Source organism: Centropristis striata, chromosome 23, assembly GCF_030273125.1.
Source record: "Centropristis striata isolate RG_2023a ecotype Rhode Island chromosome 23, C.striata_1.0, whole genome shotgun sequence".
Taxonomy (NCBI): Eukaryota; Metazoa; Chordata; class Actinopteri; order Perciformes; family Serranidae; genus Centropristis; species Centropristis striata.
The window spans coordinates 14,313,857-14,332,404 of record NC_081539.1 but is presented as its reverse complement, the minus strand read 5'-3'; the positions used below and the strand labels follow the sequence as shown (position 1 = coordinate 14,332,404).

The window sequence follows — 18,548 nt, the reverse complement described above, 5'->3', positions numbered from 1 at the left end:
GGAAAAAATAAACGCTTTGTACTGAGATTTGACTTACATAACAAATATTTTAAGTCCAATTTACATGCATTATTTCTGGATGAAAGAGGAAAACATAACAAAGCAGCAAACCATGGAGGGATTCGTTTTATGAGGAGGAATGTTATAAAAGTTAGTGAGAATATAAAATACACATATAAAGAAGCCCATATCTGCCAGTAAAAGAAAAAAATAACTCTCAAAATAATGACTCAGTATTATGAGAAAGTCACTCATTATTTTTGGATTTTTTTAAATACTCGTTATTTCGGAATAGGTACGTCATTATTTTAGGAATCCTTCCCGCTATTTTTAGATACTGAGTCATTATTTTGGGAAAATGTCTCATTATAATTTTTTTCCTATCACATTGACAGAAATGGGCTTCCATATAGAGAGAAGCCCCACACACTGTCTGTTACACTTACAATCAAAGGAGATTAAATGGAAACAATGTTTAAGAGAATTGGGGAGACCAGCATAAATACGTTGGATGACTCACGTGGACCAATCAGGTCAAATTATAATTAGATATTAAAAGTAATGAAAATATGTTGTGTTTGTGTGCATGGCAGCTTTTTCTCATTGTTTTTGGGGTTTTGTTTGGGCGTTTCTGCTTTTATTCGATAGGACAGCTGGAGAGTGGGTGGAGAGAGAGGGAACAACATGCAGCAAAGGGCTGCAGGGCGGGTCAGAGTCCAGACTGCAGCCACTGCAGCAAGTATTCAGCCTGTACTGTACATGTTGTGCACGGTCTACCAGGTGACCACCAATTTCCCTCATTGGTATTATGTGCAAATTAAGCTAGGTATAGGTTAGCTAGGTATTTGCATTGTACATAATGATGTATTTTGCATACTTATATTGTAGAACTATGGTGATATGATGTGTTTCCATTGAGTATTTTTTGCAAAGCGCGTGTTTTAGCTAGGCCCACTAGTTAGTTCCCCTCGGCCTCTGTTCCTATACAGGTACTTTTGTAGCGGCTAACCAACGGTGTTTGAATGTGACAACAGACCGACGCAGCAAGCAGTGTTGCCAACTTAGCAACTTTGTCGCTATATTTAGCGCCTATTCAGACCCCTCTAGCGACTCTTTTTCAAAAAAGCAACTCGCGACAAATCTAGCAACATTTTCTGGTTTTATTGGAGACTTTTGGAGACTCGTTCCTACTCTTCTTAACGAGTAGCATGCACCGTCCCAAACCACACACAAGCGGCCCAGTCCTCCCGCAGCAGTCTCTCCCAGCTGGAGTCAGCAGAGCAGGACATGTTAACCCCTCAGCGTCCAGTTTGTACCAGTCTGCAAATGAATCACGCATGCGCGAAATCACCACCTCAACCGTATCCAATCAGCATTGACTAGTAGAGGCTCAGTAGCGGCTCAGTAGCTGCTCTACCGGAGGCAGCTACTTTCAAGTAAAGTTGGGCGGATCTTGGGCGGATTCTCTCTCCCAAGCCACACCCATGGCAGCTCACTAGAGGGTTTTGATGTTTCAATGAGTGTTTTCATTCTGAACAGTCTACGTGCCTCATTCAACCTGTTTAAGATGGTCTCAGGCAATATCGAGAAAAATAATAACCTGATGAAGTAATCCGTACCAAAAAGTTTTTCCCACAGACAGTGTGTGGGAGTTCTTTGTTCTGCTATAGCCTACAGTCTTCTCCGACACACCTGTCAACCCTGTTGATACACAGAGAACCAAAGTGATGCATTAAAGGCGTTTTGTGATGTTCAGAGAAATGGGGCCAACCTTGGCTCAGATATTAAATAAAGAGACCAGGACAAAAGCATCCAGTGAAAAGGAAAGTGTAGAATGAAAGTATAAGAGTGAATGGGCTGTGTGTTGCACTGCTGCATCAGACCTGTTTTCTGTTTCGCAACATTACAAATTCCCAGTTTAATATTCTCTACTGTGAGCATATTGCATTTACCCAGACTGCAGTGTCATTATAACTTCCACTGTTGCTCTATTAAACAGGTTTAACTGAATTAACTGGTGTCATATTCTCAGACTTACCGGCTTCTTGAGAAAGAACACAGACAGAGCTCCAACGAGAGGCATATCGCCCAGCAACGGCTCCATCACCACTCTCAACACGCCGTGGATCTATGGAAACACAACAGAAACATTTTAACACACACATATAAACACAATGGGAGAGTTAAAGGAACTCACACCCTGCCGGCCCTCTGCATTCCTCAGCAGTGGAGCCCTTAGCCGTATCACATGACAGGTTGGAAACTCGATCACAGCCCGACTTCACACCTGCCTCGTGTCATCCTCCACCTTCTCCATAACATATTATGACAATTACAAGGATTATGGAGTTGGAAGTGCTTTACATGTGTCATGTGGACGCCACATAGCTGCTCTAATCCACACCAGAGAACAAAGGATGTTTAAATTCTACCACCAATATATTTGTTTGGAGGCTATGTTTGTACTTTTAGGATGGGGAGCAATAAAATCTTTGAGAAACAGCAATTTCACCAGCAAATCCAATACTAATAAAGCACTAGTAATACCAATAGAAGTCTTGAAACCAAAGCTAATAAAGGCTTTTACCGTTTGCACACTGCTCTTTCAAGTAAATGTCATTGCATTCATTTTAAGACTTAAAGGTATTTCTGTGGAAAAGGAAAGTTCAATTTGAGACGCTGTTTCCTGAAACTAAAAACTGGGAAAGTGATCTTTCACATTCTCGTCTGTGAGATTTAATCAGCTTCTTAGAAAATGACACAGAGTCAGCTGGCAAACCAAAATGAGGCTTGTATCCTTCCATTTCTAAGGGATACGAACAAAGGTTCAAACCTAATTTTAAATGCAAGATTCCGTGCAAAAATCATTAAAAGAAATCTGTTTCCTCTCCATGAGGCATTTTACATCCCGGTGTTATCACACAGTCATGCATCATTACTGTTAGCATTGACTTCTCCTTCACAAAAATGACTAAAGTTGGAATCAATCAGAAAATGTAATTTATTTGTTTTACAGGCTTTTTATGCACAACAGCTGTGCTGAGGAGTGGACCTCCATCACAGTAGTAGGACCACACGACAGGCTGATATTGAATAAATAATAAAAGGCTAATATCCATCAGTGTTTAACCCCACTCCTCACAAAGCCATCAGTAATCTAAGCATTATCATGGAGTCGGATGCACCTGCTCTGTGTAATGCAATCCAGCTCAAGGAGTGATGGGGACTAATGTATTAGTGGCTGATAATGAGCCAGGCAGATATGTAGGTCTTCCTGAGTTACATAATTGGAGCACCGAGCAGCAAATGTCTCCCAGGGAGAGACTTAACAGCACTCGGTCTCCAAGGAGGCAAAATTTTTATTTTCTCGGCTTGCTACGTTCCACTGCAGTTACACAAAAGGCAATACAAGAACAACAAAACACACTTATATAGTCAGGCACTACAGAGAGCAGGGGAGTGTTCTCAGGGACAAAGATGTAAATTAAGGTTAAACATTTTTATTATGAAACTAGGGCAGTGTTTGTTCAGAAAGTGAACATGCAGCTTTCTAGAGAATGAGAACAACTTCACAGTCAATATTGCACTTCGTTGGGTCCTAAGCATTAAACCTGCCACAACATACAGTCATGGAAAAAAATATTAGACCATTATTCTCTTCAATTTCTTGTTTATTTTAATGCTTGGTACAACCAAAGGTACTTTTGTTTGGACAAATAAAATAATAACAACAAAAATAGAACATAAGAGTTTATTTTAAGAGCTGATATCTAGCCATTTTTCGTGGTTTTCTTGATAATAACCAAAATCAATTACAAGACAATAGGTCCATCAAAGAAAAAAGTTGATTGGAGGAACAGTTGTTGAGAAAATCAATGGACATACAGACGGACAAAAACTTCTTCAATGTTAGACGGAGATGTATTTTTATGTTTTGTTGCCCTCTTCAAAATGTTGTTTATTACATCCATAGATAATTAAATATTATATTTGACAGTAAAATATACAGTATCGTCTCTTTTTGTATCACGATTCTGTTTTTTATTTGCTTTCTCTTCAGCCACTCTGCCATATTAGATTATCTTTGTAGTTCTAGGTAGAACCCAACTCCCAAGCTTATAAATGGCAAAAAAATTTCTGCAGTTCAAGTTTTTTGTTCCCCAGATTTGTCAAGCATTATTTTCTTTGGAAGTACTGGATAAAAATCTTCGGTTCAACTGTTGATAACATTTAAAGATATGTCTGTGACATTGGGTTGCAAGTACGCATTGCTTTATTTCAAAGGAGTCTAAAGTTAAAAAAAAATACTGCTGAGTATTTCATAATGCTCATTATTCATCTAACCATTACATGGCAGCCTGATCAGCGTGAGTCAAATTACACAAGTCATTTGTGCTTTCAGATCAGTGTGTGATGAAATCATGCACTTGTGCTAAAAGCTTTATAAATGCAGACATATAACTGTCACTGTGCAGAAATAATAGGAAATAATGAGGGAGAGGAAAGAGGAAAGTTCCTGTCTAAAAACCCTCAGTGTCCTATTTTTATGTGCTGTTCATACACTGCTGGAAAAGCCTCTAAAATAAGAGCCGACAGGACAGACCTTTACTTGAAGTCACTGTGCCACTTCATATCCAACGCTTCATGTTCCTTTTCTGACAGCCGTTGCTGAGGCCGAGACTCATGCCAGAGGAAAGTACCTCTGTGAGGATGTGAAACAAATCAGACAAAAAGGGAATTTCCTCACCTGGATGCTCTTAATGCCGGCTTTGCAGTAGTAGCGTTTGATGTCTACGTCAATCTCTGTGTTGCCGACAAAGCTGAGAAACAAAAACACAAAATATGTAGATGAAAATCCTGTGCAATGGTTCCTTCACTTTTTTATACATTTAAAGGACTTCCACTGATGGATAAATATAGACATCATGTTTTATTCATTATCTTCATGTAGTTATTTTAAAACTCCTGTTGTTTAAGTATAAACACACAAATGCATCATCAGGTTATCCTCCAGATGTGACATATTTATAGTCAGTGAGTGATATTAAGTATTTCAAATCCTGAGCTTTCCCAAACTTTAAAATAATTAATAAAATAAAATAATTATGAACTCAAACTCAGTTTTTGACATATCCATGGTCAGCAATTTTCTAATAATGGCCCTTCAATGTACTTTCATTTAGTAATTACCTCTCTATATGGTAGTTTTTATTGCTAAAGGCAGTCTGTTATTCAAAGGTTGGATTCAAGTTGCCCTAAATGCTGTGTGTAATCCATCATTACCATTTTTAATTTATCTCATCAATACTTTTTACTGTTCATGCTCCCAACACCATATCATCACTAAAGTCACCACTAAAACATGCCGAACATGTCCTACAGTTGCTGTTTCCCATTAAACATGTTCAGCTTGACAGTAGATGAGTTTTAAATATTTCAGGGAGTAACTGAACAAGAAGGAGCAGCCCCGCTGAGATGTTAGTTAAAGAGCTGCAGGCGACAGGCTGCATAGCGCCAACTGCTCAGCAAGATATTTCTTTTCTCTCTCAGATCAACTCAGAAAGGGGAAACCCACTGATTTTACGTCAAAATCTGCTTACAGGTCTTGGGGAGTCTACTACATCTGTGAGAAAAGTCGATGAAGCTGTTTCTGACTGTAAGAGCAGCTGTGCAAAATCTGACAAATTACCTGAAGTGAAATTAGCCGCTGCAAGCTTTACTCTGAAAACACAAGTCCTCCACTTTATTTGAAGCGTGTTTCGGTTGCGGCGATGGAGAATGGGAATAACTATGCCACAGTTATTCCCAGAGGCTGGGTCGTGACCCATATCTAGGCCACAGGAGATTTTATTTGGGTCACCTAATAAATCTGCGGATTTCTTCCAGAGTGCAGTCTCATTTAGATCCACCTGTCACATCAACAGGCCTGTTAACTCTGCCTACATGTTTTCAATAACACATGCTTAAAACTATTTTGTGACTTTTTAAACTTAAATCTCTTCAATATGGCAGGTTTACCTATCCAAGGTAAAGTACGGTGAAATGGCAACAATAGAAACATTTATACAAAAATTCAATCATCTCAGAATTTAGAATTTAGAGATAAAACCTGTTGTGAATTGAGATGCAATAATTTGTCATTTTTCACAAGTGGGTCGCCAGAAAACTGGGAAACCCAGGTGTAGGAGATGCAAAAAAAAAACTTGCAGTGGCCCTGTGATGAAAAGTTGAAAGAAAATCAAGTTTTTGAGAAACTTTGAGAAATGCCAATCGATGTTACGCTGCAGTGGCCAAACCACATAAGCGGAAGATGCCCAGAGTTAGGAGAGCAGCATGAACGATTAAAGCACAATGGAGTGTAACATTATGTTTCATGCATAGCCACTCAATTTGGCCTTAAGCACTGTTTTAAAACCAACCGTTTTGTTGGCATCCTGGTAAGTTATTGAAAGTAAAGATGTTTTTTGTAATCTGTCAATACAGAAAATCACTCATAGGACCCGACAGTACTAGCAGCAACATGACGTCACACAAATGGGCCATTCAAGTGACTCTTCCATGTCGCCGCATGACCCTGCAGTAACTACTTGATATGGTGAGAATGCAGCATTCGTGTTTGAGCTGCATTATGTGAAATGTAGGCATTAGGTTTGACAGGGAAGAATACAAGAAATAAGAAAGACAATTTCTCTGATTTTGCACCATCAATTTTTAAGTTACATAAGTGCACTCTTACATCTGTAGAATTTTCAAGGCCTTGTGAAAACTGTGTAAATTTTAAATAAACTCAGAAAGAAGCTACAGAGGAATTACAATAACATGATTCAACAATGATTTAAACAGTGATTTGTATGCTCACCTGATCTGTAGGTCCATGATGATCTGGCGCTTATCCACATTTTCCGTATAAACCTTGACCCCGTTGACCCTAAGAGGCTACACCGCAAGACACAGAGAGCATCATTATGGTGACTGCACCACTCCAGTTCATCAACACTACACCAACACCTCCACCCCTCCTAAACCCCCACGTGGTTAACACAAGGTCGACCCTTCTCCTGTCCCTCCACATGGAAACTATTTATGAAACAAGTACATGTATCAGCGACGTGCATGTATGTCCAAGCTCCCACACACCCTCACCAGCTGTCCCAGAGGCACCTGCTGCCAGTAGTCTGTGTTGTCACTGCTGAAACCACCAATCTGGTTCTTGAGCCAGTTCCTATTTTACTATCTAGCCCACCATCCCGCGTTTCCACCACAGAGGAATTAATGGAGATACAGACATTTGTCCTTATCCAAAAAACATCATTAACCATCTATTAATGAGGCCACTGTGTGCTCTGGTTTCAGGATGATTTCTCAGTTGACTGACATTGCTGTGTTCACTATCCCCTATTTCCAACATGTAGAATAGAGACAAACAAAATCATGGATTTTTGTAGGCCAACTCAGAAGTTAGCATCACCATGTGGTCATGGGATTGTTGGGTCACTAAAGAAAATAAGCTCTGCAAAAACTTCAAAATTTACAAGTGGGGATATTTACACACATATTTTATGTTGTTAACATCTCTTCAGCTTGTGTTAACCACAGACCTTATTTCAGTCATCTAACCACCAGCCCATTCAAAATCCTCATTGAGTTTGAGAGGAAAAGGGCGCTAAAATACTAACTTACTTCCTGATTTAAAAACTCATGACTGTGTCGCCCTATTTGACGCCCTGTTTGCACTTCAGGTCAAGGAAAGCCCAATATCTTTCCCTTTTGGCTGGAAGCCAACTTTTATGGTTCCAATGCAAGATATTTTATATCAAAATGCTCCCAAAGGTCCTAAAATAGGTGCTAAAACCGATTCCTTGTTAGTGGAAGAGGGGCAAAAGAGGAACTCACTTTGTCTCCCATGTCGATCTTGCTGAAGCAGAAGGTGCTGAGGTGGGCGTTTGACTCCTTCACCGCCGGCTCAATCGTCTCGTGAAATAATTTCTCCACAAACTTGCAGATATAAGGCCACATCTGCTTCACTGTCTGAGGAGATACAGGAAGAAAACTTTTAAAGAGAAATCATAGTTGAGTCTTGTCAAGACAAGCTAAGAAATGTTGCCCTTTTCCATCAGTTAATTATTCTAAAGGGTATGCCACTCCATCAACTTCCCCCTCTTTAGGCTATTGCTGCTCACACAGGTACATCTCTCACACTGTGAATGATAGTTACTTTAAAATATTTAAAATGTCTATTTAAGGGCAATCTTGTCAGAGTCCAACACATCAACAGTGACGCCAGCAAATAAAATTTTGATGCCAGCTAGATCAATTTTAATGTGTACTCATGAGTGCTTCACAATTTATATCCAGGTCATTGCCATGGGGATTCACAAGGTTTAATGCATTTCACATTGCTGCAGAAACAGGGCTGCATGTTAAGTCCACTGCGCTGCAGTTTGGCAATGTTCACGGCCCCAATGGGACGGGTACAGAGCAGAAGAGCGACAGACACATCGTTTTCTCCAGTTTACAAAAGGGGGAAAAGGAGGGCTTCACTCAAGCAAACAAATTCAAGTGACAGTTGCTCAGTTCTTTACCTTGTTCAGCCACTCAACTCGCTCTACATCTGGGAAGTGGACCTGCAATGGAGAAAAGAGAGCAGATAACCTCTAGTATATGTTGGCGTCAATAAGGCTGATAATGCAACATTTTTGAAGAGAATGCTTGCATTTTGACGTCAATTTTTTATCAAATGGACTTGCATCTACAGGTGTGATATCTTTTTTCTTTATTCAAAAAGCCCCCATTTAAAAAAAAAAATCTCTGTACTTAATACGTGACACTTATGTGAAGAATCGCCCTGATGAAAATCAAATGATCATATTAACATGTTAAATGTTTGGAAAGCGTGCAGAGCATTCATCTCTTCCATTTCAAACAGTGCCAGAATAGAATAGAAAGAGCAAATGCCAACAGATTGGCTGAGGAGTGCAGGTATCAACAATCCAAGGACATTTCATGTGGCCAAAAAAGAGAAAGGTTAGATAAAAGTTAAAAAGTCTTTGATAAATGGGCTTAGAATTTAAAGCACGTAGATGATAAGGTCTTTTATTTAAGGCTTTAAAACATTTGCAGGGCGGTCTGCCCTGGTATTTTTTGATTAAGACCACAGAAATAGAATACAATCTATGTCTACGTAGAATAGATTCTATTTTATATGGTTATAACTTACTGATCACAAAGTACAGGTCTAACCTCTTCATGTCATTTTTTACTATTTTCATTTTCAAACATTACTTTGACAACTTGAATATGTCACATTTATCATTGTAAATATATAAACATTGCATTCAACATTACTGCAGCAATCCAACAGTGTGAATACACAAAAACAACTCAAAGAAGAGAGGGCAGAGTGGGCTATTGTTGGGTTTTGATGAATGTGATTATTTGTTGCAGAGCCTTGATAAAAAAAAAAAGATGAAGATGAAGAAAAAAGAAAGATGAAAAAGAAGCTTCAAAATGCTCTGCAAGCAAAGGACATTGGTTTTTTTCCATCACAACTTTCATTTCTGCCTGAAGAATGCTTTTATCACATCTCTTTTATAGACATCTATTTTTTGTGATAGGTGTTATAAAAAACTGCCATAAGTGCAAAAGTTAAACCTAGTTTTTTCTTCACGTTTTAAGTGTGAACAAAGTGCATTCGTGTTATTGCAGTTAGACAAATGACAACAAATGAATTAAGATTAGCCTAATACTGTGCTTTTGTAATGTGACTGAATTACAAAAAGAATTCAATATAAACCAGTCTCACATTTCCGGACCTCCACACTTCAAGTGCCCTGTGCTGCAGTTTGACTAATCTTCTTGAACGACCAAAGTAAATAGAGCATTGATTTACCATGAGGTAGAGGAAATGCCCGGGATCAATACCTTGCACAAAGGTGTGCAGCAATGCACAAACCACCTTAATAAATAACAGATAAACCGCCCTGTCTCTGGTTCACAGTGAATTGAAGGCGTTTATTCCTTAATCTCAACAGTGAGATGAAGTGATGCTTCTGGCTGCAGTGCTGGTGAGATATGACATGCAATGCGACAGCTACAAGGGACTGCACTATTCCTCATGGAGGCAGCAAAAGTGCTTATCCAGCGCTTCTGTCAAAGTGTGGATAAAGCAGTGACACCAGCAGCAGGTCAACAAACAGAAAGCTCCAGTTAATATGACAGATTCAGGCCTTTAGTTTTGTTATGGGGTGGAAATAAAATAATCCTCTCCAAAAGAGGCTGACAAGGCTTCATTACTGCACCTGACACAGTGACCTTGTTCAGAATATGTAGGTGAAGTAATTGGTGATGCACTCTATGTGACGTATTTGGCGCTAGCTTGTAAAAACCGAGCTGTGCAGCAGAAAAGTGGGGGTAGAGCATCTTAATTATTCAGCTTGCTGCTGTGTTTGTAAAAAGCTAATTGGAGTTTATGTCTTGAGAGTTTAATTCACAGTGTCACTGAAACTAAGAGGTTTATTCGGGGTGAGTTCAAACTGCCTAAAATTAGCACACAGAGTCTGGAAAGTAATTAAAAAGTAAAGAAACTCAAAATACAAACTTGTTGTTAATTAGACCTGATATAGTTGATGAGGCATCATATATACAGTGCTTAACAAATTTAGTAGACCACTGGTTTATGCCACAGCTGTCCCAAATTAACAGCATTAGTAATTACCAAAAAAAAATGTATGTCTCTTTAATGGTTAACACAGCAGTATGTAGAATCTCTTTAACCGAAATGATATTTTTAATGCTGAAATATAATTATTATTGTTATCCATTAATTTTCAAATTTACTGTTTTACAAAAATGTTTTAAAATAGTGCAGCACATTATTATTTATTGATTACGATGTCAAATTATAGTCATTTACTTGAATTCCTGAACATAAAAATTAGTTTTAGTGGTTGAATGTTCTGCTTGAATAATTTCGGACTTCTCAGAGAAGCCTTAATTTGGGTATAAAAAGGTGAATTCAGTTTGTTATTTGCCAAGTACATAACGACAATTTGTCGTCTTGAGGTTTTAAACAAGCTTTTGAACGATTTCTAAAATTATTTATGTTTTTTCGTTTTTATGACAGGTGGTCTAATAAATTTGTTAAGCACTGTATATTCCTTGAAACATAGAAATGTAGCCCATTCAATACAATATCTCCTACTGAATTCAAACACATGATGCAAACGTACACCTTTTATTTCATAAATCACACTGACAGAAGAGCATCTAAGTGTGCCTACCAGGGCAGGAATTTCACGAGGGCCCTTGTGCCCTAGCAATTTGGCCTTGTGCCCTTAAAAAAACATATCATCACACTGTTAAAATAATTGCCTAAGTCATTTTTTGTCAAAATTGTTCTTTTTTGCCTAAATCATCTCCTCATGACGCCGGCCACCTATGGTAAAATCGCCTACATCCTTTAAGATAATGGCCTATGTCAAGTGTGTGACTTAAGCGGATTATTATGCCTAAATCAAAATAAAACGTGACTTAGGCAATTTTTTGAACATGCCTTTGTGAGTGAAGCAAGATATGGTAACACTTTATTTTGAAGGTGTCTACATAAGAGTGACATGAGCAGTGACATTTCATAAACATGACATGGGATGTGTCATGAACATTAATGACACTTGAAGTAACATTAATGCTCATGATACTTGTCATGTCATGTTTCTGACAGGTTTGTGTGACTCTTATGTAGACACCTTCAAAATAAAGGGTTACCATATCTTGCTTAAGTCACAAAGGCATGTCCAAAAAATTATTTTAAAAATTATTTATCTTAAGTTACATAATTTACACACAGTGTTATTACTATGCCAATAGCCATCCTTTGTTACATCCTTTTTGAGTGAAATTATCAATAAATGTCATATGTTACACTTTTGGTGAAGTTTTTTGTGTTTCCTGCAAAACTTGAAAAAATGAGTTAGGCAATTATTTGGGTGACGACATGCACTCGTCCCCACATGATCTCTCCGTGGTCACTGTCACCGCACGCCGAACTAAATACTATCAACCTGTCCAGGCGGTCAGAGGTCCAAATGCACTGTTGCATATGCCGTTCGGTAGCCGCGAGCTAACATTAGCTAACAGTTAAAGTTGTTTTAATCACACTAAACTGTGACTTACTGTTTTGAATAACTTCCTGTCGCTAAATGCATGGAGTTTTCAAAATAAGAGCGCAGTGTGTTAACAGAATCGACCACAGAATTTACAAGAAGACTGTCAAAATAAGATGCCTTGAATAAAATATACAAGAACCTTTATTCTCCTTTAAAGTAATTCTTAAAATATGCAATGATTAGGTGAGCGCATATGATGGAATAGTTGCATTAGAATGTGTGAGAGGCGCCCAAATTTGGGCTTCTATGGAAAAAATTCTAGCCTGCTATTTTTCCACACTGGCTGGCTACTCCATGTCCTAGTGGAAAGCATGTTGACAGCAATTACAAATGACACAGTCAATCTTGTGCACTCTCTAAGTGCACAAGATTGATGCATTTTACTTTACAAGGAAATGTTTCTTTACCTGCTTGACAGTTTTAACCGAGACTTTCCTCAGAAGCATCATTACTAGTCCTTAAATTAAATTCAATATGAACGTGGACTTAAAATCATTGTTTTATTTTATGGCCTTGGTGCCCTGGCTTTTGGCCTTTGTGCCCTCAAAAAACTGACAACACAAAAGGCCAAGTGGCCTTGCCCCTAAAATGACGAAATTCCAGGCCTGGTGCCTATTATAACGAAAACTGACTGGAAAGAACAGAGATTGTATGGCAGCATACTGGCCCCCTCTTTCCTTACTACTGGTTGCATGTGACAGTAGAAAATTGGAAAAATCTCTGCACAAACAGGTAGTGACAGATGCATCGAAGCAGAGACAGCTTGAATGAAAACCACTTTGCATATTTACACTTGGTAATGCTCTAGTGATGTTGTGGTAGTAATGATAAGGCTGGGTTTTATTTAAAAAATAACAACACCAGTGTCCTTAACGTGATACCAATACCAACAGTTCTTCATCTGATTTTTTCTACTTCATTAAATACCCATCATGTGAGTGGAATAATTCAGTTGTGCAAAATGCCACAACCACTCCTCCCTATCCAGATGACTTTTACACAAATATATTACAAGCTCAACTGCCAAGTCCAGCAATTACATCCCGCTCCGTTTCACCACACCACAGTCTGCATGGAGTGTTGCTGATGCACTAGTGGCCCAATCACACGTCACATTAAATCAGAGAAAGCTTGCATCGATTGGCTGCAGGCAAAACCACACAAACAGTCACTATTTTTCAGATCTGGATACAAAATGACTGAAATCATGTATTGTTTTTATTGTTATAAGACTCCTTAGCATTTTTTTTTACAGCGCCTGCTGTCTATTCTGCTCCCCCTGGTTCTGTTCTAGTCTGCTTCCTGGGTCAGAGTTTCACCATGGGTGGGGCTCAAACAGCTCCTCTACTCACACACACAAGTAAAAGTTAATGACAATTTGAAAGGGTCTAGTTGCTTTACTACGCATTTTTATTATCATTACATGAGTGGAATTATATTGTCTTAAAATGACAATGATATCATTTATCGGAATTATCTCGGCACAATACAACATCTTGTTTCGGTACTACTTGGTACTGGGTTATTTTGCCTGTTGCCTTAAAGATATCGAGTACCAATACCAAGCCCTAATATATGACGTGTTATTTTATCATACCTAGAACATCTCTTTGTAATATTATATTGTCTGATTACATTATAAAACTGATGATGCCCTTGCTTACTTTGTCACTTTCTAATAATTTTATAAACTTTTTCACATCATTTCTTTCTTACGGATGAAAAAATGCCTAAAAATGTACCCATTTGCCTTGTTAGCCAGTGTGTGCGTGTGTGTGCTGTGTGTTTGCTCAAGGTCATTCACTGTTTGAACTAATGTCTGCTGTCGTCTGACTGGATAATTCAGCCAGCATCAAGAAGAGGGCTTTTCACACGTACAGTACCTAGCCCCAGGCTGAGGGAGCTGATCGCCTCGGGCTAAAAAAGAATTCACACTGGCACGATCCTGGCACATTACAACGTGTGCTAACCCAGACTTTAGACTATGGGGTTTGCTGGCCCTGCTCCAGAGCAGGGTTGTCCCCTGAAATCCACTAAACACAGGGCTAAAGGTTGCCAGTATAAAACGGGGCCCTGGGCTTACGTCAACCCTTATGGTCGACGATATGGTCACCATCCGAACACAAGTCATTTCACTATATACATCATGATATATTATGTTTTCTGGTTATTCAATAGATACAAATTCTGTATGAAATAACCACATGGTAAAGCCTATTTCTGTATACTTCATTGTCATTGTTAACAAATCCGCATCTCTTTGATTTGCTTCAGCTTCGCACCCACATATATACAATAGAGGTTTTCATGCCACTTTGATGACACATGTCATCATACCACCGATATAGTGTGTTTATTTATTATACTGTGATATTATATTTTATTATACTTGTACCGTTCTTTCATGTAAACTGCTGCTCTGGCTTACTTGAATCGCCTCTGATCTAGTTCCTGTCAATATCAATTTGACAACCTTATTTTGTGTCACGATACTTCAACATATGATTTGATCACAATTCAATGCCATTAAGATAAATTATCATATTGACTTATTGCAAGTGTTATGACGCTTGCCCATTTACCTGACAGAGCATATTAAAAAAATCATATTTTAATCAATACACCAGCAGTGTGCAAAATGTATTCCCATGTGGTATTAGACTATGATGATCCATATCATGAGCTGCTCCACCAACCAGCCTATGACTCACCCTGGATGAATACAGAGGGTACACACAGGAACAGGGGATAGTGCTCTTTAGAAGTATAAGTTTGAGAATGGGGGCACTCGACTAAAAGCTTTTGTGAAAGCAGTGTCATGTCTATTAAGACTCACTTCTTCCCCATGGGGAGAAACTGGCACTAGCCAAAATTTAGGAGCAATAACTGGGGAAACTAACTGTCCTCCCATTTTGACAGCACATTATGGATTCAGTGATATGTGAGCCTGTCAGTCTGGGGCAAGCTGATCAATTGCTGTGAAGCCCTGGAAGGTGATTTCTTGTGATACACAGCCACACAGGTATGGCCAGAGTTACATGTAGTGCTTTGCTTGCAGTTTCTCTTATAAACCACACACTTAAGGCAGGGGGTGCTGAGGCCATTCATTAATGCTATTTTCCTTTAAGTGGGATGCTGTAGCTCTACCACATCAAGCTACTCCAACCCCATTTAATAGCCCCAATGCCTCTTCAGCCATGTGTCAGCACAATAAGCTTTTTACTATTCTTAAACAGTAAAAAGGCTTTACTGACCATCACAAACTAGTTGAGCTGTGACTCTGGGATGTGTCCGATATGATAAAGTGTTGAATTTATAGTTTGATAAGATAATCAGCAGAGACTTGAGGCTTTACTTAAGTGTGCAGTTCATTTGAGCTGTATTTTGTGCTTGAATAGCACTCAATTAAAAGCAATCTTAACTGTTTCTTTGGTGATTTCCAAACTGGGCCCGTGAGGGTCCTAAAAAGGGTTTTAGTGCATAGATTTTGCCCAATTTCACACCATGTTTCCACTTAAGTAGATACACATTGCATTAATAAATATGAAGGTGCTTCCACAGTTTATCTCTGTCCACTGGGCTGTCATTGGAGTTGAATGAATATATTGCAGGAGTCAGCAAACAGACAGGGACTGAATATATGAATATGGAATTGAAATTAGTAATACATAAACACTACACATCCTTCATCTGAGAAATTAACTGCATTAACGTATTATAACAACTTAAAAAGAGGCTAACCATTTACTTTGAAATGTTTCCCTTTGATGCTATTATCCAGCTCCCTCAAGACTGCAGTTAACAACATGAATAGTGTCTCAAAGGGCTTTAATGGCACATGTGCTGGAGAAAAAGTCACACAACATATGGCTCTGTGACAAACATTACAGATATTACATTTGGAGCCTAATTTTGGCCTGCAGCTTATCTTTAAATAAAGTCATGAAAAAAATATTAGACCATTGTTTTCTTCAATTCCGTGTTCATTTTAATGCCTGGTACAACTAAAGGTACATTTGTTTGGACAAATATAATGGTAACAACAAAAATAGCACAAAAAAACGTCATGGTTTTCTTGATAATAACCAAAACCATTATCAAGAAAACCATGGAAAATGGCTAGATATGAGCTCTTAAATTAAACTCTTTTGAGCTATTTTTGTTTTTATCATTATTTTTGTCCAAACAAATGCACCTTTAGTTGTACCAGGCATTAATATTAACAAGAAATTGAAGAAAACAAGGGTGTTCTAATGTTTTTTTCCATGACTGTATATATTTTTATGATCTGAGTTGTTGCTGGCTGCTGAGAGTCTTTGAGGTGGTTTCATGAGATCCCTAACAAAGCCCTAAACACTGCACTGTTAACCCTCAGAAGAAAAAGTCAAGAACCCCAGTGTTATCTTACACCAAGATAAAGTGTTGCAGTAATAGAGTGAGTTACTGCCAGCGAGATAGCAGTGTGCATCCCAAAATAACAGAGACCCTGTGGGCATGTTTCCCTTGCAGCGTGGTGTCTGGTTTACCATTGTACCCTGCTGTATTTAGACTGGGACTCAGTCTAATGTCACTGCTGGGGGGACAGCTGCTTCATCACAGCTTTACAGCTCAACTCTGCTCCTCCTGCTCTTGTCAGCTGATTGTACCTTCCTGGAAACTCAAAAATATTGTTCACAAAAATACCACATGCTCTTCAGAGAAACAGCTCAAGTGGGATAAACGACTGTGGGCATTAATTCATGCATTGCATTTCCCATTGTGACTTACCCATGGTGGCAAATCAGAGGTGGTAAGACTCTGCTTGATACTTCTCTCCTCTTGCTCAAAGAAAGCAAGAGCTCGGCTCAGTCGAGTGTGCTTGCCTCCAGTGTTTCTCCTCCACCAGAAAAAGATAACAAGTCCAATCAACAGCCAGCTGAAACTGAACTCAAAATAGCCCAGTGCGTAAATGGGGAAAATTAGAATGAACGTTTTAGCGACGTGGAGCCATGTCTGGGTCAACTCGCTGGTCGAAGACACCGGGGTATCGTCGGGTGAGGGATGGGGAAAGTTGGCGCTGGGCTGAGCGGGGCTCGGCGCGACGTGTCCATTCTCCTTAGCTGAATGGGCTCCCCGCACATCTGTCATGCTGTCTTTAGACATGTCTCTGTGCTGCAGAGTCCGTCTTTTAAAGTGTTAAAATGCGGATAAGGTCTGGTGGTGACACGGTTCCCATGTGCGAAGCGGTTCCTTTCGGTGGGGAGCCTGTTCTCACGTTGGCTCACCTGCACACCAGCCCATCGCCTCCTTAGGAATCGTTGGCATCAGTTTCCGTAACGACGAAAAGCTTGAAAATGCATTCAACGTGATTAAAAAGGGCCGCTGAGCCAGTCCAGTCCAGTCCACAGCTCCCTCGCTCTGCCTCCACACAGATTAGAAATGCTCATACCCAAAAGCGCACAGAGATCATGCACTGTGCGCTACCAGCGGTGCCTGGCTAAAAAGAGAAAACACCGCCATCTGGTGCTCAGTAGCGGTAAACACGGCTTGGAATGATCAATTCTAACACTTCTGTAACGTTCAAGTACTTCTGAGCTATTCTTAACCGCTAAGAACCCAGAACCAGTTAGCCATAAAGGAAAATTATGGGGGAACAACCACAGACCAGTGAATCACATAGAACACATTTAAGGTTTTTTTAAAAATACTACCCCTAAATGTAAAAAAGATCTGCGATGTGACATGAACGTTACATTGGGCGTTTATGGTATTTATGTTTATAATATTTCTTATTTCAAATTGTATTTAATATTTATTTAAATAAATAAATTGCCGTTTATCAAATTTGTGACAATAATAGTGCTATTTAACAACTAATTATTTTTCCGGTTTGTTTTTAAGTAATAAAATAATAATAAATCAATAATAAATAAAAACAAATAACCATTTGCCTTTTTGTTTGCATAACATCTCCATAACATATATCAAAATTGTGACTTTAATTTGTTCTGGAAATATGGTCAGAACAAGTTAAATGCAATACAGGACACCCTATTAACGGAATAGAATTGTTAAATGGGTTTAAACTTCGCCTCGTAACAAAAAACAAGGTTTTTGAAATTAGCTACTTCTTCACATTTCTGTTTCCAGTCACATCGATATTTTGGAAAAGTCACTTCTTGTTAAAGTCACATGAACACCACACCGCTGTAGAATGACGAGCACAGAGAAATCGATCAGCACAACATAAAACCATAAAAATAGTAAATATCGTCAGCTGTAACATTATTTATTTGTGCTTTTTGCAAAACAAAGATGCTAAAGATTTATATAATACTATTTTTACAATGAGGACATTTTATATACAGATTGTGATTGTTTTTAAAGTTTCTCCAAGTTTTATGG

General features: G+C 38.8%; 1 protein-coding gene across 2 annotated transcripts in view; it reads right to left on the bottom strand.

Annotated features, from left to right (window-relative positions):
* The window catches only part of esyt2b (extended synaptotagmin-like protein 2b), a 45,942-nt gene extending 28,390 nt beyond the window's left edge, over window positions 1-17,552 (bottom strand). For both annotated transcript variants that reach the window (XM_059326772.1, XM_059326773.1), the window contains exons 1-6: window positions 16,932-17,552; window positions 8,583-8,624; window positions 7,894-8,028; window positions 6,860-6,936; window positions 4,748-4,820; window positions 2,039-2,128 (exon numbers count right to left, since the gene is read on the bottom strand). In XM_059326772.1, the coding sequence (XP_059182755.1) occupies window positions 2,039-2,128; window positions 4,748-4,820; window positions 6,860-6,936; window positions 7,894-8,028; window positions 8,583-8,624; window positions 16,932-17,306 (792 nt within the window). In that variant the 5' untranslated portion in view covers window positions 17,307-17,552. The remainder of the gene's footprint in view (window positions 1-2,038; window positions 2,129-4,747; window positions 4,821-6,859; window positions 6,937-7,893; window positions 8,029-8,582; window positions 8,625-16,931) is intronic.
* Window positions 17,553-18,548: the final 996 nt, after the last annotated feature.